Genomic DNA, 18,923 nt, shown 5'->3' with positions numbered 1-18,923 from the left:
GTGACTCAATTTAAAGCTTGTGTCTTGAAAATCTGATTCACTGTTTGCTAACCCCTTGATTTCTGGTAAAATGCTTATTGTAAAGATGAGAGGAGATTGTGGGTTTCAGACTGAATAAAAGGTCATTGCTCAGTTTCTGTCCTTGTCCGTCCCTCCCCGTGTGAGGTGACAGGAGCTGCTTCCTGTCTCCAAATGGCCCCACCAATCCCAGGCCCTGCTAGGGGAGACCCTGTACTGCTTTCTACCAATGAACTCTACAGCATTGCATCATATTATGTGGCTCGTGGGCCCAATGAGGATGTAAACAGAATTGAACAGCAAAGAAGAGGGTGGTGCATTTTGCCCTTTGCACTTGTGCTGGTCCTGTGAAAGATTGTCTAAATTAGACTTACACCCCAGCCTTTTGTTCATTACATTGATTCTCCTCCAGTGCATTTGGAACTTCATTTTACCACTGTTTCAGGTGGTGCATTCCATGTTACAACAAGTCCCTGTCTGAAAGGAATTCTAATCATTTTTACCCTTTTACCAATTATTTTATGTCCCGGCCCTTTGGGTTGCAAAATCCACAACTCAGAGGAAACTATCAAAACACTACAATCCTGATTAACTCTCTACCTACTGTTCTTTGTTGTACAGAGAATAATGCCAGTGTCATCAGTCTCATTGCTCAAAGAGATTTACGGCCAGCCCGGTTAATCTTAGTAATGGGAAACGTTTTGGAAACAGTAATATGGGTCAAAATTAATTGTCGCTTGGACAAATGTGGAATATTTTCTGCTGTATTTAATACCCTAGACTGAGCTGTATAGTTCTAAACCCTCAGATAGTACTAAGTTTGGAAATTTTGTGAACTCTAAGGGTCTAGTGATAGATTTCAGGAGGATATAAACAGGGCACGGAATGGACAGCCGTCTGGAAGATGAAATTCAATGCAAAGGCATGGGAAATATTTCAGTTTGATAAGAAGTTGGAGGAGATGCAATATAAAATAAAGGATTCAATTCTAAAGAGGGTGCAAAAGTAGAAGATGTTGGGATGTATTTGCTCAAATCGTTCCAGACGGTAGGGCTGGTTGAGAATGTGGTTAAAGTGTACAGGATCCCAGGGTTTGTAAATCGAGGCACAGAGTGTGTGTAACCATTATAATACACTGGTTCAGCCCCAACTGAAGATTGTGCCTAATTCAGGGCACCTTTTTAAGAAGGATGTAAAGACAATAGAAAGCGTGCAAGAGAGATTCACAAGAATGATTCCAGGGATTTCCAGCTTTGTTACGTGGACAGATTGGAGAAGATTGATAGATCTGGAGGGATCTAAATGCAAACTGATTCTGTTCGTTGTGGGATTGAGAACAAGAGGAAGAAAAAGAAAGCAAAAGAACTAACAGTGATAATGAGGGAATCTTTTTTCATACAGCGAGTGGTTGGGATCCAGGCCACTGCCTGGGAATGTGGTAGAGGCAGATTCACTTGAGTGGTTAGGATTTGGAGTGCGGGGAAGGCAGATTCAATCATAGCTTTGGGAAGAGAATTTCGTGAGCAACCGAAGGCAACAAGTTTACAGGATTGTAGAAGAAATGCCAGGGTACAGCACTGAGTTCTTCCAGAAAGCCTGCCCAGACACAGTGGGCTAATGGCTTCCTGTGTGCTATTCCATGACATTGTGGTACCTTTCTGATAAACCTGCTTTGAACACTCCTGATCGCCTTAGCATCCTTCTGAAAGTATGATACCCAGACTGAACACTATTGAACACACATACCACTCCAACTGAGGCCTGACCAAATAATAAAAAATTAACATTACTTCATAATGAAATACGATTGCAAAACCTTTCTTAGCCTTTTTATGCTTTTAAAAGAGATGAAGTATTTCCTGTGACTGGGCCCCAGAATTTGCTGCTGTAATTTGTTAATATTCTGGGGTAAAATAACTTCTCCCCAATCAGGGATGGCAGGGTGTAGAGCTGGATGAACACAGCAGCCAAGCGGCATCAGAGGAGCAGGAAAGCTGATGTTTCGGGCCTAAACCCTTCTTCAGAAAGTTCAGAAATTTCTGAAGAAGCGTGCAGACTCAACATTAGCCTTCCTTCCTCCATAGCTGGCCTAATTAGTAAGTTTGTAGATGATACAAAGATTGGTGGAGTTGCGGATAGTGAGCAGGATTGTCAGAGGATACAGCAGGATATAGATCAGTTGAAGGCCTGGGCAGAAAAATGGCAGATGGAGTTGAATTTGGGCAAGTTTGAGTTGATGCATTTTGGAAGGTCAAGTACAGGTGGAAATTATACAGCGAATGGTAGAACCCTTAGGAGTATTGATATGCAGAGGGATCTGGGTGTGCAGGACCACAGATCACTGAAGGTGGCAGCACAGGTAGATAAGGCAGTAAAAAAGGCCGATGGCATGCTTACTTTCATTGGAAGGGGCATTGAGTATAAGGATAGGCAAGGTATGTTGCAGTTTTATAGAACTTTAGTCAGGCCACAGTTGGAATATTACGTACAGTTCTGGTCACCACACCACCAGAATGATGTTTTGGAGACGGTACATAAAGGTTTACCAGGATGTTGGCTGGCATGGGGGATTTTAGCTATGAAGAAAGGCTGGATAGACTGGGCTTGTTTTCACTGGAATGCAGGGGGTTGAGGGACAACCTGATCGAAGTTTCTAAGATTGTGAATGGCATGGATCGAGTGGAAAATATGAGGCTTTTTCTCAGGATGGAGGGGTCAATTACCCTGGGACACAGGTTCAAGGTGTGAGAGGGAGAAGTTTAAAAGAGATGTGCGAGGCAGATTTTTCACACAAAGGGTGGTGAGTACCTGGAACACACTGCCAGAGGAGGTGGTGGAAGCAGACACAATAGCAAGAAGCACCTGGACAAGCGCATGAATTGGGAGGGAATGGAGGGAGATGAGTGAAGACACTTCTAGGATGGAACAGCAAAATGTTCAAAACAGCATAGACTTGGAGGGCTGCTCCTGTGCTGTGTCATTCTTTGAGTCACGAGGAGACCCTTACTATTGTTCCTTTGATTAGGTAATATAAATATTAATACTGTCAGTAATGAAAAGAGGTGAAAGAGCCTCCATTGAATGCCTGACCAAGAAGAAAATTGAGAGGCCTGTTGTCATTGCAAGATGAGATAGGTGAGAAGAATGATGCCCTTCAATTTGTTTTCCTCTGTCAATCTGTTAACTTTGTCCACCTCCTTCAACCCATCTGAATTTTTGCCCCTTGTATCTTAACTTGCACCAGATTCCATTCACACAATGCCGTGTACACACTGACCCCTGCTGGCTCTTGGTCAGTCACTGCCTTTTGCTTTAAATTCTCATTCTTGTTTTCAAATCCCTCCATGAATTCACCCCTCTCCATCTCTAAAATCTCCTCTAGCCCTGACATTTCTCCAAGATCTTTGCAGCTGTAATTCTGACCTATTTAATCACTGGGCTGCTGGCGGCAACTTTGGCTGCTCAGGCCCTAAGCTGTAAAATTCTCTCCCTAATTCCCTCACTGTCTCCTCGTTATACTCCTCTAAGATTTGCTGGAGATGTACCTCTTTGACCAAGCTTTTGGCTACCTCTTCCAAGTATCTGCTAACGTGGCCCCATGTTAAATTGTTCTCTAATTGATATGCCTGTGAAATGCCCTGTGATATTTCACTGTGTTAAAATTGTTCACTTTGAATTATGCTGTAAGCCTTAAAGAGCAGAAGCACTTGAATAACAAACAGTATAAACAGAGGGTTTACTTTTAAACTAAGCCAGCCTGACTTTTTTAAAGTTTACATTAATTAACCATTTGAAGCTTTCCATAGGCTTAAATTTGGAGCAACTTGGTCTTTGGAAGTTATTGGATTGAGATATTCCAATAAACACTTGCTTTAAACAGTCTTGCTTAGTGGATGTGCTGTGGTTATTTGCTGTGTTTGTTGAAGAAATAGCATACTGAGCAACAACTCAGTGCCAGTAATATGCTCTTAATAATCATTGAAATAAAGGAACAGAAGTGGGCCATTCAGCACATCAAGGCTGTTCCACCATTTAATCCAATCACAGTTGATTGAACAGTCTTTAGTTCACTCCATTCACATTGTTAGTCAAAAAACATGTCAACTTCTACATTAAATTTACTTAAAGGCTGATCTTCCAAAGCCTTCTGGCACACAGAATTCCAAAAATTCTTCATCTCCCGAGTAAAAACGTTTCTTTTCATCTCAGACCTAAATAGAACCCCCTTATTAACCTGTGCCCCTGGTTCTGACTCCCCACCCAGGACAAACACCTTACCTGCAGCTACTCTGTTTATCCTTTAAGTATTTTTGTAAGTTTCAATGAGATCAGCTGGCATCCCTTGGAAAGATTAGAAGTGTACAGACCCAGTTTGTCCAATCAATCTTCATAGTACAGATCCTCAATTCCTTTTGCACTTGAAGGAATCTATATTGCTCTAAGCAAAACTGTAATAGTTCTTTAAAGACTGTTGATTAGATTCCACTGCCCATTTGATGTATTTACCCAATTCAACTCAGCCAACTTGCGCTTTTATAATTTCCCTTGTTCAAATTTAACATCCTTGCTCACCTTCAAGCATAGTGTAAATTTCTTCTCTCATATTGCGGTCACTCATCCCTGATGTTTCTTTCAGAATTTGTTAGTTGGCCTTTTTCCATTACGTAATTGTAGATCTAAAACAGCCTGTCCTCTACTTGACTCAACATAACCATCACAAACACACTTCAGAAACTGGTCTTCCACAACTTTAGTGCTCCATTGGCTTACCCAGTAAGAAGCTCAGAGTCCCCCATGATAACTGTTTTGCACAATCTGCATACGTCTCTCAATTAACACCGCGTCCCACATTACTACTACTGTTTGTCATAACTTCAACCAAAGTCAGCTGCCCCCTGCTGTTTGAGTTACACCTAAAGAGACTCCACACATTGTTCTTCTAATTTGAGATTCTCCCTCTTTAACTTACTGATCCCATCTCTTATCAGTGCAACTCCACCTCCTTTTCCTGCTTGCCTGTCCTTTCCAAACATTGCATATTCTTGAATATCTAATACCCAGCCCTGATCACCATGCAGCCATACTTCTGTAATACTTTGATATCTCAAACATTTATCCTCTTTGTAGCTTTAGATCATCTATATTATTGTGAATTCTGCATGTTTTCGCATAGTATCATTAACTTTGTCTTTTTTTGCATCATTCTGCATACTCAGTGCTCTGTTGTGATTCCCCTGCCTTCTAGTTTTCCTCACAACTTTTCTACTTCTTTGTACAAACTTAACTCCTTTCGTATTCAGGTTAGCCCTCAGGTTCCCATCCCTCCTAGCAAATATCATTTCAGGAGCAGAACGTGCCTATTTCCTTAAAAAAACCCGTTGAATCTTCCTATTGTTTCACCTACACTGGCAATTTGTGGTAATCTCCCTGTTTTAAATCAGTGCATAGAATATTACAGATTAATTTAGTTTCTTGATCCTGAATCATACTGAAATTTGTTTTGCATGGGGTACAGGATAGCATTTTCTGACTTAATGCTATCCTAATCCTATCAGTTCTCCTGTTGTGGGTGTGACAGAACAATGGTTTAGATTTGAGGCAAGAAAGGAAGCTGGCGAGAGATAATGGGAACTGCAGATGCTGGAGAATCCAAGATAACAAAATGTGGAGCTGGATGAACGCAGCAGGCCAAGCAGCATCTCAGGATCAGAAAAGCTGGCGAGCCTGGATTCAGACTCCAATCCTTGACCTTGTGATTCAGAGTCGAACACACCAGCCAATGGGCAACAACAGAGGGTGGAGTGAGATTGATGGACATAGGTAATGTTGGCCCGATAATCTTCCCTGACAGTGCAGTGTAATTGGAGTGTAACCTGTGAGTCATGGCAGCCTCTTCATACTTTTCATGATAGAAGGAGACTCATTGCTCATGAACTGTCATACCTTCAGGAGAAAGAGCTGAACAACAGACGTGACAAAGAATCTTTGTGCTACACAGAAGCAGGCAGCGGCCCCAACCACTGCCCCTTGACATTCAATGGTACTATTGTTGCCGAATCCTCCCACTGTCAGCTTTCTGGGGGTTACCATGACTGAAAACAAAACTGGACCATACATATTAATAGCATGGTGACAAGAGCAGGTCACAGGCTGAGAATTCTGCAGTCAACAAACAAACTACAGCATCCTGAATGAAAAGAGATGGAGCTTAAGATAAAGAAGAAAAAGTGTGCTTATGAGAATGGTTAGATAGAATATATAATTGAGAACCAAGCTGAATGCAGAAGATTCAGAAGAGAGGTTGGAAGTGCAAAAATGAGAAACAAAGATGGGTTTTGAGCAGGGCCTAGCAGCTAACAGAAAGTGGAGTCCCAAAGTCTTGGGTAGTCATGGTAAGCAGTGAATAGGTGGTACTAGGTACTAGGTGGCCCTGGGGATTAGGGACTCTAAAAGGGATTTATATATTGTGGCCGAGGCGTGGCTATGGTGTTAAATCAGTGCTTTGCATCTGTCTTTACTGAAAAAAATGGAGTTGCTTCCCAGGCCAGAGTGATGGGAGGGAAAAGCTCAAATCCCTGAAAGGGACTTGAACTGTTGGAGATATTAGATTGGCTGTTGGTGCTTGAAGCTGATAAGATGTCAGGACCAGAGAAGATGCAGGATCAATCAGATCATGCCTGATCCGATATTCTTCACATCCACTTTCCCGCCCGTTCCCCATAGCTGTTGATTCCCCTAGTCTTCAAGAATCTATCTATCTCAGCCTCTAATATGCAGCTCTCTTTTGAAAAGAGTTCCAGAGACTTCCACCCCTCCAAGAGAAGGAATTCCTTCTCATCTCACCCTTAAATTAGCCCTCTGGCTCTGCTTCATAATATTGTGTCCTTAGATGTTGTATCCACACAAGATACAGACTGGGGTGTCGATTTAATCTCTTATCTGAAAGCTGGCAGTGCTGTACCAGAATGTCAGCTGATAGTTTTGTGCTCAGCTCCCTCGAGGAGCTAGAGTGCTCCCAACTCGTACACAGCTGAGACTTAAGTAACTCACGCCCAACAAGCAAATGGTATGTTAGATTTGCTGCAAATACATTCTGGAATATCAGTGTCAATAATTATTTGTGAGCACTGGTCAGACCACACTTAGATGAATGTGAAACAAAAACCAAAACTGCTGTAAACGCTGAGCAGATCTGGCAGCTTCTGTGAGGAGAAATCAGAGTTAATATTTTGGGTCCAGTGACCCTTCTTCAGAACATTCTGTTTTCCAAAATCTTCACAGAATATGTACAGTTTGGGTCTCACTTTTCTCCTATCTCACTCTGGCTCCTCCTAAGCCCACCTTTAATTTGTGTCCTTCTGGTCACTGATCCTCCTCCCACTGAAAACCATTTCTCCTTGCTTTATTTATCAAAGCTCTTCATGATTTTTTGTGACCTCGATTAGCTCTCATTGGAACTTCTCTGCTCTAAGGAGAACAATCCCACATTCTCGAGGCTGCTCATCCCTGGAACCAATGAGCAAATCTTCCTGAGCTCCTTCCAGCACTCTGACATCCTACTCAAAACTCTGTTGTATCGAGTTGATCCAGCTCCAGCTAGGATACAACCACTGAATTCTGAAACGTTTCATATAACTTTGTTTTTATTGTATTATGTGTCTCTGTCTATGAAGCCAAAAATCCTGGATGTGTTTTATTTTTAAAACAGATTTCAGATCCTGCCTTTTGTTTCTGAATTCTCATGTACCTGTGTTCCTGCACCCCATGATAAATGAGTTGTTGAACTGGACTGGCTGTTTGTTTAGTGGAGAGCTCCAAAATGTAACATTGCATTTTCCTGATAGCAGAGGCTGCATTGCGTCTCCTCCCTGTACATTCCCAGGCTGGGCAAACATCTCAGCATCAACAAGAGGAGTGTCAAATCTCAGGTTGTCTGATCAGTGAGACAGGAGCCATCTCGGGTTCATTCTCCTGATCTGAGTCTTGTCATTGAAGCTGGGAAACTCTGTGCTGCCACTGCAGTTGAATATGTTCACAGGAGGGAGCCAGCAACAGTAGAACACTCAGCACCTTTTAGGGAGAGAATGGGGTAAAGATGTGACTGAAACAAATGCTTTAAACTGAACTCAGCAGCAGCCTGGGGAACAGGTAATGTAAGAGTTACTGAAATATGATTGCTGTATGAGATATTTTCACAGCTGTGAGGAGTTTTCATGAACTGGGCCCACAACAGTTACCCCCTTTCTCACCTGCAGCGGTCCAGGAGGAGAGACAGCGAGGTAAGGACAGGAATGAGAACGAGGTGGAGTCGACAAGCAGTGCCAATGAGGACATGCCAGTGGAGAAGATCGTGGAGGCTGAGCTGGCTGTCGAACCCAAGACTGAGACTTACATCGACTCAAGCCTCGGCATGGCCAGCAGCTCAGTGAGTATGCACAGCACTTGCCACGTGCCAGTAAATTCCAGTACCATTAATAACCACCCCCTCAGCACTGACCCTCCGACAGTGCCCACTCCCTCAGCACTGACCCTCCGACAGTGCCCATTCCCTCAGCACTGACCCTCCGACAGTGCCCACTCCCTCAGCACTGACCCTCCGACAGTGCCCATCCCCTCAGCACTGACCCTCCGACAGTGCCCACTCCCTCAGCACTGACCCTCTGACAGTGCCCACTCCCTCAGCACTGACCATCCGACAGTGCCCGCTCTCTCAGCACTGACCCTCCGACAGTGCCCGCTCCCTCAGCGCTGACCCTCTCCGACAGTGCCCGCTCCCTCAGCGCTGACCCTCCGACATTGCCCGCTCCCTCAGCACTGACCTCCAACAGTGCCCGCTCCCTCTGCACTGACATGTTGGTCAGACTTATATAGGTGTAGAGCTCAGAAAAAAAGCCCTTCAACTCATCACATCCCAGATTGTGAAGATTTTGAGGAATTGTCTGAAATATCCCGGCTGCTTGCCTTTTGTGAGTTTGCTTCAGTATGGCCCCACTAAATGTGAGCTGGGCCATTACTCATGATGCTGTAAGGAAGCACTTCCTCACACAAAGGGACGTCTGGAATTCTGTTCCTCAAAACGTGGAGGAGCCGGTCAATTGGAGCTAGTGGAATGGGTTAGGTTGTTGCTGAGTAAGAGCATTAATGATTCTGTAACTCGGAGAGTAAATGGAATTGAGATTCCGAGCAGCTGTGATCTAATTGAATGAAGGAACCAGCTGAAAGTGTTGAATAGTCTCTACCTGTATCTATACGTGGTTGTAAAGCCTGAAATGTGCGATAGAAGTCAAGTTTGTTTCTTGGGTTAAGGTTTCACCTTTGTGCACCATGGTTCCTGTGGATGGAAGCATCCCTGATGTGTAGAGGATCTGATTGTAATCTCCCTTCCTGTTTCCCTGCCAGCCAAATGACCCAGTCACCAATATCTGCCAAGCAGCTGACAAGCAACTGTTCACACTTGTCGAGTGGGCCAAGAGGATCCCACATTTCTCCGAGCTCCCTCTGGACGACCAGGTTATCCTCTTGCGGGCAGGTAATCAACATGTATTTTATTCGCTGCTACCCTGTAACTCATCAAATGGACGAGCCTGTGATAGACCATGTACTGTGTGCCCCAGTCCCTGCCTTCTTTACCCCATGTTGTGCTGTCCATTGCGAGGTATCTTTTGGCTCTCCCCAGGCCCAGTTTTGAGTATGGCTAGATGGCTTGCCAATCCTTGCTGAGTCCCCCTCTATGAACATCCGGGGGAATACTTTAACTTAAGATAAAGTAGACCAGCCATACAAATGTTCTGACCATGACAGGTCACAGCTTGGAATCCTGTGGTGAGTAACTCGCATCCTGATCCCCCAAAGCCTGTCCACCATCTACAAGGCACAAGTCAGCAGTGTGTTGGAGTACTCCCCACTTGCCTGGATGAGTGCAGCCCCACAGCACTCAAGAAGCTTGACACTATCCGGGAGAACACAGCCCTCGCTTGATTCTGAGCTCGGTATCTGGACAGGGAGTTGAGTTGCTCAGCACCCTACCTGAGGGGTTTTTGTTGATGCGCTCCCTGTGAGGTTCCTTGGGGCCTCAACACAATGTTTAAAATTCTATATTCCAGTGTTCCATCCCCAAGTTGCCCTTTATTTACACATGTACAGTCCTTGACTCTAGCACTGCGTCTTCAGAGTCAGCTTTCAGAGTGTCAATATCTCTGACTCTCTCCTTTTTATATGTCAGCCAGGGCTTCCTGATTGGGCTGTTCAGTTCATCCCATCAAGGAATCCATGTCCTGAAGTTCAACTGACTGACCTCATTGCAGTTACTACAGGAAGTGTAGTCCTACAGCTTAAAGTGAGAGACTTATTGTCACGTCCGGCAGTGATGGGCAGCTTTTACCAGCTGCTTCTTCAAAGAGTCTTGAGCAGAGGGATGTCAGAAGGATGTTTCCTCTTGTTGGGAAATCTAGAACGAGGGATCTTAATAAAAATAATATGGCACCCATTCAAGGCAGAGTTGAGGAGACGTTTTTCTCCCGAAGAGTTGAGAGTCTTTGGAATTCCCTTCCTCAAAAGGCAGTGAATGCAGAACATTTAAATATTTTTAAGATTCTTGATGGCCAAGGGGATATCAGATTATCGAGGATATGCAGGAATGTAGAGTTGAGATTAAAATCAGTCAGCTATGATATTAATGAATAGTGCAGCAAGCTCAAAGGGCTGAGTGACCTGTTTGTATATTCAGTCTGGATTCTTGTCTCACTGATGCACTTGTGTTTGTGTCTCAGGTTGGAATGAACTGCTGATTGCTTCATTCTCTCACCGTTCCATCACTGTGAGAGATGGCATTCTACTGGCAACCGGTCTCCACGTGCACAGGAACAGTGCGCACAGCGCTGGGGTGGGAGCTATCTTCGACAGGTCAGCTCCTTTTAATCCCTGACTGAGGGAGTGGGGTTTGGGTGGGGAAGGTGCTTCAAACAGCCCTGAGGAGCAGGGACCCTCTACAGGGTGTGTGTAGCTAAAGGGGATTTAAATTGATCCACTGCGGAGTGGGAGCAGGGTGTGGTCATGCAGATTGGAGGAACAGGATTTTTGGGGATCTGGGTATTGGGAGAAAACTGATTTTAGGAAGCTGCAAGAATTGGTTCGAATGTGAACATGGGGTTAATTAGATTTGATTGTTATTGCAATGATTCTAGAAACTCCCAGACCTGATTTATTCCCATTCATTTCATCTTTTCCAGAGTTCTGACAGAACTTGTGTCTAAAATGCGTGATATGCAAATGGACAAGACGGAGCTGGGCTGTTTGCGAGCAATTGTCCTCTTCAATCCAGGTATGAGATGTACATCATTGCTCCTTTCCAAATCTGTGTCATTTTTCCTGTCCTGGGGAAGCTGCACTGCTTTGCTCCTGTACCCTGTGCATCTGTTAGAGAGGTGTAGAACTTGGCTTGGCCCAAACTGGTCCATGCTGACCATCGCGCCCACCCAGCTAGTTCCATTTCCCTGCATTTGGTCCATATCCCTCTAATTCCTTTCCATCCGTGCACCTATCCAAATGTTTTTTAAATGTTGTGAAACCGCATGTGCTAAATGCTCACACTTTTGGGAAATGATAACTCTTTCCAATGAAGCAAATATCACGGCCTCGGCAGCTCTTTCAGCTAGATCTGTAAGATCACACAGCGCAATTCTGAGGAAGAGCAGGGGATTGATCCCTGGCATGTGCGTCAGTGTTACCCCATAAATAACATCACTGAAATGGACTATCTGGTCAGTATCATATTGCCAGTTGCAGGACCTTGCTGTGTGTAGGTTGGTTGCTGTACTTCCTGCTATGGTACTGTATTTGCAGGACCAGTCTAGGCTGGGAATTCTGTGACGAGTAACTCACTTGCTGACTCCCCAAAGTCTGTTCACCATCTACAAGGCACAAGTATGAATGATGGGAATGTGCAATTTGAAACACAAATAGACTTGGAAATATATCGCTGTTCCTTCAGTGTCACTGGGTCAGAATCGTGGAACTCCCTTCCTAGTGGCTTAGTGATTGTAATGTGGTTAGCCAGCTGGACTATAGAATATGAGTCCCCTGACTGGGGCTGCTGAGCCCTGGCTGATGTAAAGAGGGTGAGTGTCAAAGATACTGACTCTCTGGTGTCTGACTCTGTATGAGGCAGGACTAGAGCCAAGGACTGTTCCTGTGTAAATAAAGGGGGAACTTGGGCACGGGATACTGGCCTCTGTAGAGTTATTTCAGTGAAACTGTGAGTCTGCCTGCAAAGGCTTTAGATATCACAACCCCTGAACAATGATATTGAAGCCATTGTATTGTGATCACTATTCCCCAGTAGTCCTTTTTAAAGTAATTTACTGATTTTTCTTGTAGTTTAATCAGTGCTACTTTCCTTTCTCACTGATTCAGGACTGAACCTTTAATATAATATATTTGAAAGTTGTCCCCACTTTGAAACCTTGGATTATTTGATCACAGTTCCCTCGGATGAGTAGATAGCATTTACTCTTTTTATTGTTGGTAATGTTTACACAGTGATATGAATTTACCCAGCAGGGTTGTAACTGGCTAAAGAGTCTATACAGCAGGATAGTGCGGCTACAGCTTGGACTGATCTCACAGGGTTTTGTAGCCAGATGGATTCCGTCTTTCATTCTCCAATATCTACAGTGCAGCAGTGAGAGAGAAAACAGTTAACTACTTGTATAATTCTCTGATCTGTACAGATGCAAAAGGGCTGTCCAATCCTGGGGAGGTGGAGGCTCTCCGTGAAAAAGTGTATGCTTCGCTGGAAGGATACTGCAAACAGAAATACCCAGAACAACCTGGCAGGTCAGTGCCTGTAGAGAACACTCAGCCCAGTGGAGGCAGAGAGCTGGCTCATGAAGAACCTGTGGGCTTGTGGTAATGCCACTGGACTAGTAATCCAGAAACCCACGTTATAGTTCTGGGGGCATGGGTTTTAAACCTAGTAGGGCGATGATGAAATTTGAACTCGGCAAAAGTCTGCAATAAAAAGGGGGTCTAGTAGTAACATGTGACCATTTTCAAATGTCAAAGAATAGGGCAGCATAGGAAGAGGCCGTTCGGGCCATCAGAACTGCACCTACACTTGACACCTTTCTAAAACTAAAAGCCTTTTATTTCAATGCATTCCATATCCCTCCTTCCTTTTGCAACCACCTCCACCTCCTCCAGCAGTACTTTACAGGAACCTACCACTTGCTGTGTTTAAAAAAAAAAGCACCTGTCTGTCACATCTCCTACTTAGCCCCTTAATTCTACGCCTGTGTCACAAGTAATTATTCCTGGGAAAAAGATTCTGACTATCCATTCTATCTGTGCCTGTCATATTTTGTAAACTTATATTAGGTTGCCCCTCATCTAATCTCTCCTTGTAGCTAATACCCTCCAAACCAGGCAACATCGTGATAACCTGTTTCTGCACTCTCTGTCCAAAACCTCCACGGCCTTCCGGCAGAGTGGTGACCAGAACTGAACGCAAGGTCCCAAATGTGGACGAACTAAAATCCTCTACAACTGCAACATGACTTGTGAATTTTTATATCCTATATCCCCAACGATGAAACAAGCATGCCACATGCCTTCTTTACCACCTTATCTCCTTGCGTGGATTTTATGACTTCTGTCATAAAAACCCCATCTGGTTTAGTAACTCCGAGGAAAATCTGCTGTCCTTTCCCAGTTCGGCACACTCCATATGACTCCACACCCGTAGTAATGTGGTTGATTGTTAGCTGTCCTCTGGGTATTTAGAAATGACAGTAAATGCTGAGTCGGTCAGAGACATCCACCACAAAGAACAAACGAGGAAAATTCAAGCAGGTTGTGTGGGAGTTATGTGGTTATATAATTACCGCAATTTTATATTCAATTAGATCATTAATCCTCTGGGGCATTGGTCCCACACACACTGACTCTCACTGGGGTACAGTCCTACACACACTGACTCTCACTGGGGTACAGTCCTACACACACTGACTCTCACTGGGATACAGTCCCACACACACATTGACTCTCACTGGGGTACAGTCCCACACACACTGACTCTCACTGGGGTACGGTCCCACACACACTGACTCTCACTGGGGTACAGTCCCACACACACTGACTCTCACTGGGGTACAGTCCCACACACACATTGACTCTCACTGGGGTACAGTCCCACACACTGACTCTCACTGGGGTACAGTCCCACACACACATTGACTCTCACTGGGGTACAGTCCCACACACACTGACTCTCACTGGGGTACAGTCCCACACACACTGACTCTCACTGGGGTACAGTCCCACACACACATTGACTCTCACTGGGGTACAGTCTCACACACACTGACTCTCACTGGTGTACAGTCGCCCACACACACTGACTGTCACTGGTGTACAGTCGCACACACCTACGTCCCACAATAAGCTGCATGTGAGCAGTGTTAGGTATTGCTGGTCATGTGTGTGACTGTGATGTTTGTGTTGGGTGATGCAATGGCGTTCACTGGGACACTGTCCCATGTTCTCGTGCAGGTTTGCTAAGCTCCTCCTCCGATTGCCAGCCCTTCGCTCTATTGGACTGAAGTGTCTCGAACACCTGTTCTTCTTCAAGCTGATTGGAGACACCCCGATTGACACTTTCCTCATGGAGATGCTGGAAGCACCTCATCAAATCACCTAACTCTGCAGCGCTGTGGAGAAGATCGCTGCCCAGCACAGACTGCCACCCGTTTCTTTGAGCTGATCTCAAGGTTGTCGGCCTCCTCTCTACATTTACAGCATCTCCCCAAAGCCCAATAATTATTAACTACTTGATGATGAGATGACAAAGGAATAATTTTCTCTCCTGTTTGTATCTACTCTGCAAGGGTCACTGGGTCTGTGATATATCACACCTTGAGATAGGTTGAAGTGTCTTTGCATACGTGTGTGTGCGTGAGAGTCACTCACCTCTCCTCGAGAGTGCTCAAGCCTGCTTCACTCTCGCTCTGATGTCCTCTGCTTGGTTTGTATGTGTGTGGTTAATGGTGATGGGTTTGTCCTGTCCCTCTGCATTTGTCAATGCTGGAGATTTGGACTCTGCAAAACAAAAACTCTTTGGAGAGCCTCTCTTCCTGGTCTAAAGCTCCCTCTGGCAGGTGCTGTGAAGCAAGAACGGGCCTGACTTCTGTCATATTGTCCCACTTGCTGATTCTGTTGCAGCTGATTGAACTCACTCAGACTGGCCACTGATGAAACACCTCAGAGAACCAGAGAGACCTGTGTTTCACGTTCATGGCAGTAACTCATACTTGTACCTGGTCTACCAACTCGATTTTTAATGTGTTACGTGCAGTATTTGTTCATCTTTCTTTTGTATTTTTCATAGCAATAAGAGGTTTGATTTTGTTGAAATCTCGGCAGGTTTGGCAGCTGATTGCATTTCTTTCTATGACCTGACTTCATATCCAACATCCCATCACTGCCACAATTGGAAAGATGACAACTCCTTTGCCTGGTCACATTCCCCCTTCGCTTCACCAGGCTCCAGCTCTGTGTGTCTGTGAGTCTTGCTGTCCTTTCCACTTAGCCCAGGATTGGGTGGGTACAAGGCTCGACTCCTGAAGACTCTGCTGCTAATGAATGCTTTAATTAATTAACGTATAATTAATAAATTCAGGTAACCATGCTGAGATGAGGCAAGATGGTTTTGTTCTGGGAGCTGAGATGTTCAGTTTGTGCCTGGCTTGATTGCTGCTGATCTTAAACACACTAACAAATTAACCCCTCCCACCCCATACACTAACAATGTCCTTGAGCTCACCCCTCCACACCTCTGCCAGCCAGCGCACACGCTTCAATGTCTGAAGCCCCTGGAATGCAGCTTGGACTGAGATGAAGGAGCACTTTGAAATTCTCCTGCTCTCCCACCAGCCCTGGCACATGAAATATTGTGTACAAAGACAGCACTGGTTTTGATCTATATTTAAGCTGCACCTTGCAGCAGCTCATCTTGTTCACAACTTTAGGATAACGGTGTGGTTAACAGCTGCACTGTACAATCGGTGCGAGGTATGTGCTCCGCTTTGTGTTACTCTGGTAACCAGAAAATCCTGCCTTTTGTAGCCAGGTGTAGAAACTGCCTCAGATGTGTCCTTTCTTCCCCTCCTGTTGCCCTCTCTGATTTCCTCCATCCCCTTCAATTGGTACCTGTCCTTCAGTTTCGTCTAGGAACAGATATCTTTGGTGTGCACCAACACATGACCATCAAAGGTAGATGTGGTATCTTCACGTGTGCAATTGTTCAGCTCTGTTGCATCTCCTTTAACAGGATGCCCTTTTAAAAAGCTGCTCCTCTCTCCCTGGATTTTCCAATCCCAAGCCATTATGGGCTAAAGTTTCCCAAATTATAGAGGGAGGAAACCCTGTTCGAGATTTACTCTGTTTGACCCTGATGCCTGTTCTTCCAAAACTTGAATAATTTGAGTTTAAACCTCAATATCTGTCAGTCTGTACAACGCCCCCCTCACTGTGTACCGCTGACCCCCACATCTGCAGTGAGCTTTTATCTTTGGGTTCATACACAGCTACTCCCCTGCCCAACTTCTTCTGTTGTTTTTCTTATAGACCTAATTTTCAATCTGAAATTTGAATATTTTATGTACGGCAATTTTGTACAAAAAAGGAAAATTAGAAATTACATATGCTAACAGCTGGCAAGCACAGAAAGTTATCCAATAAAAATGGGAACACTCTCACCAGAATTCTCCAAACCTGGCCACAGAGCAAGAAGGTTGTGTGGACTGACTGTGACTAAGTACTGATTTGAGAAAACTGACACAATGCTGACCTCCTTTTTATCCTCTTCCTACCCCACCTTGTGCATCCTGTCTCCCTGCCTCACCCAGTGATCCCTACCCTGTGTACCTTGTCCCCGTCCTGCCCTCTGCTCCTCCCTCTTACACCCTGCCCTGTTTCACCCTATCGCTCTTGCCTCTCCCTCAGCTCCTTGGCCTTTGCTCTCTGCCCCCGTCCCACTCTCAGTCAGCCCTTCCTCCTTCTCTTTTGCCCCAGTGAATGGAGCCCTCCAGCAGGCCACTGCCAGTCTGTGTGCTGAATGTGTTTTGAGAAATGATGGTGATTGGTCTGTGTTGACACTACAAACACTTCCGGAAAATCAAAAAAAAGAAAAATGTCTACAGAAATCTATTTTTGTATAAATGAAACTTTATCCCTTTTGTTAGATTGTGCGTCACTGATAATTGTAAACATTTCGCTATGTTAAAACTTTTCACAGTCTGCAGGATGAAAGCTTATATTCCAGGGACCATTTTGGGTCTTTTGGAAGTGAATTATTTACAGTGTAATTTGACATTAATTTTTGATCAGTAACAGCTGAATACTTGTGTTCTGAATATTGTCTGAATGCCAGTTGTGAGGACCCTGTCTTCTAATGGAATTCCCTCTTGTGGTTGTCTGATATTCTGTTCATCTCCAAAGAGTTTCTGCTGTCAGTAGCTCCACTTTGGTTACTGAGAGGAGACTGTCTTTGGGCTTTTCCTGATCCTCAGAGGTTTAAGTGTCTAAGGGGCAGGTACTGCCCTGACTTACTACATGTCAATCGTATACAATGGGGTGTCTCTCAGACCTTCATGAGGATCAAAGCACTCTGCGTTTGGAACCCTTTCAGTTCGAATTTGTTACTCATTGCTGAGAGTAATAAAATATATTGCATACCCTGTCCCATTGCCTCACTCATACTTTCTGAATGTACTGGTCAGGCCTCAGCTGGAGGATGGTGTCCAGTTTTGGACATCAAAGCCATCCTTGACGAAGGGTGACAAACCAGCATTTAAAATCAAACTGTCCGCTGGCTGGAGCCTTACCTAGCACGTAGGGAGATGGTTGTGTTTGTTGAGGTCAGTCATCTGAAGTTTCAGGACATCTCTAGGCCCAACCATCCTCAGCTGCTTCATCAGTGACCTTCCCTCTATCCATCGTAAGATCAGGAACACAATATTCACTGATGATTGCTTGTCAGTACCGTTTACAGCTGAGGTCCACTCAAGTCCCTCTGAATATCAACCTTTACCATTTGCTCACCGTTAAAGTTTAAACTTACTTTTCCTGTTCTTTTCACCAAAACGAAGAGCCTCTCATTTCCCGACATTACACACCGTCTGCCATCAATTAACTCGGGGGTATAGATACACGTATGTACTCGGCGGGGTATATCTACACGTTTGTACTCGGTGGGTATATCTACACGTATGTACTCGGTGGGTATATCTACACGTATGTACTCGGTGGGTAGAGCTACACGTATGTACTCGGGGGCTAGAGCTACACGTATGTACTCGGTGGGTATATCTACACGTATGTACTTGGGGGGGTATATCTACACGTATGTACTCGGGGGGGTATATCTACACGTATGTACTCGGGGGGGTATATCTACACGTATGTACTCGGGGTGTATATCTACACGTATGTACTGGGGGGGTATATCTACATGTATGTACTCGGTGGGTATATCTACACGTATGTACTCGGGGGGTATATCTACACGTATGTACTCGGGGGGTATATCTACACGTATGTACTCGGGGTGTATATCTACACGTATGTACTGGGGGGGTATATCTACACGTATGTACTCGGTGGGTATATCTACACGTATGTACTCGGGGGGTATATCTACACGTATGTACTCGGTGGGTATATCTACACGTATGTACTCGGGGGGTAGAGCTACACGTATGTACTGGGGGGTAGAGCTACACGTATGTACTCGGGGGCTAGAGCTACACGTATGTACTCGGGGGCTAGAGCTACACGTATGTACTCGGGGGGGTATATCTACACGTATGTACTCGGTGGGTATATCTACACGTATGTACTCGGGGGGTATA

The 18,923-nt window shown here is 44.8% G+C and overlaps 1 protein-coding gene across 7 annotated transcripts in view; it reads left to right on the top strand.

Annotated features, from left to right (window-relative positions):
* The window catches only part of LOC125465324 (retinoic acid receptor RXR-alpha-A), a 120,243-nt gene extending 102,491 nt beyond the window's left edge, over nt 1–17,752 (top strand). For all 7 annotated transcript variants that reach the window (XM_048558648.2, XM_048558646.1, XM_059638174.1 and 4 more), the window contains 6 exons: nt 8,274–8,443; nt 9,418–9,547; nt 10,788–10,920; nt 11,247–11,338; nt 12,747–12,852; nt 14,566–17,752. In XM_048558648.2, the coding sequence (XP_048414605.1) occupies nt 8,274–8,443; nt 9,418–9,547; nt 10,788–10,920; nt 11,247–11,338; nt 12,747–12,852; nt 14,566–14,713 (779 nt within the window). In that variant the 3' untranslated portion in view covers nt 14,714–17,752. The remainder of the gene's footprint in view (nt 1–8,273; nt 8,444–9,417; nt 9,548–10,787; nt 10,921–11,246; nt 11,339–12,746; nt 12,853–14,565) is intronic.
* The last annotated feature ends 1,171 nt before the right edge of the window (nt 17,753–18,923 follow it).

The sequence above is a fragment of the Stegostoma tigrinum genome, chromosome 29, assembly GCF_030684315.1.
Source record: "Stegostoma tigrinum isolate sSteTig4 chromosome 29, sSteTig4.hap1, whole genome shotgun sequence".
NCBI lineage: Eukaryota > Metazoa > Chordata > Chondrichthyes > Orectolobiformes > Stegostomatidae > Stegostoma > Stegostoma tigrinum.
Note: the sequence above shows the minus strand (reverse complement) of the source record. Positions and strands in the feature narration are given on the sequence as shown.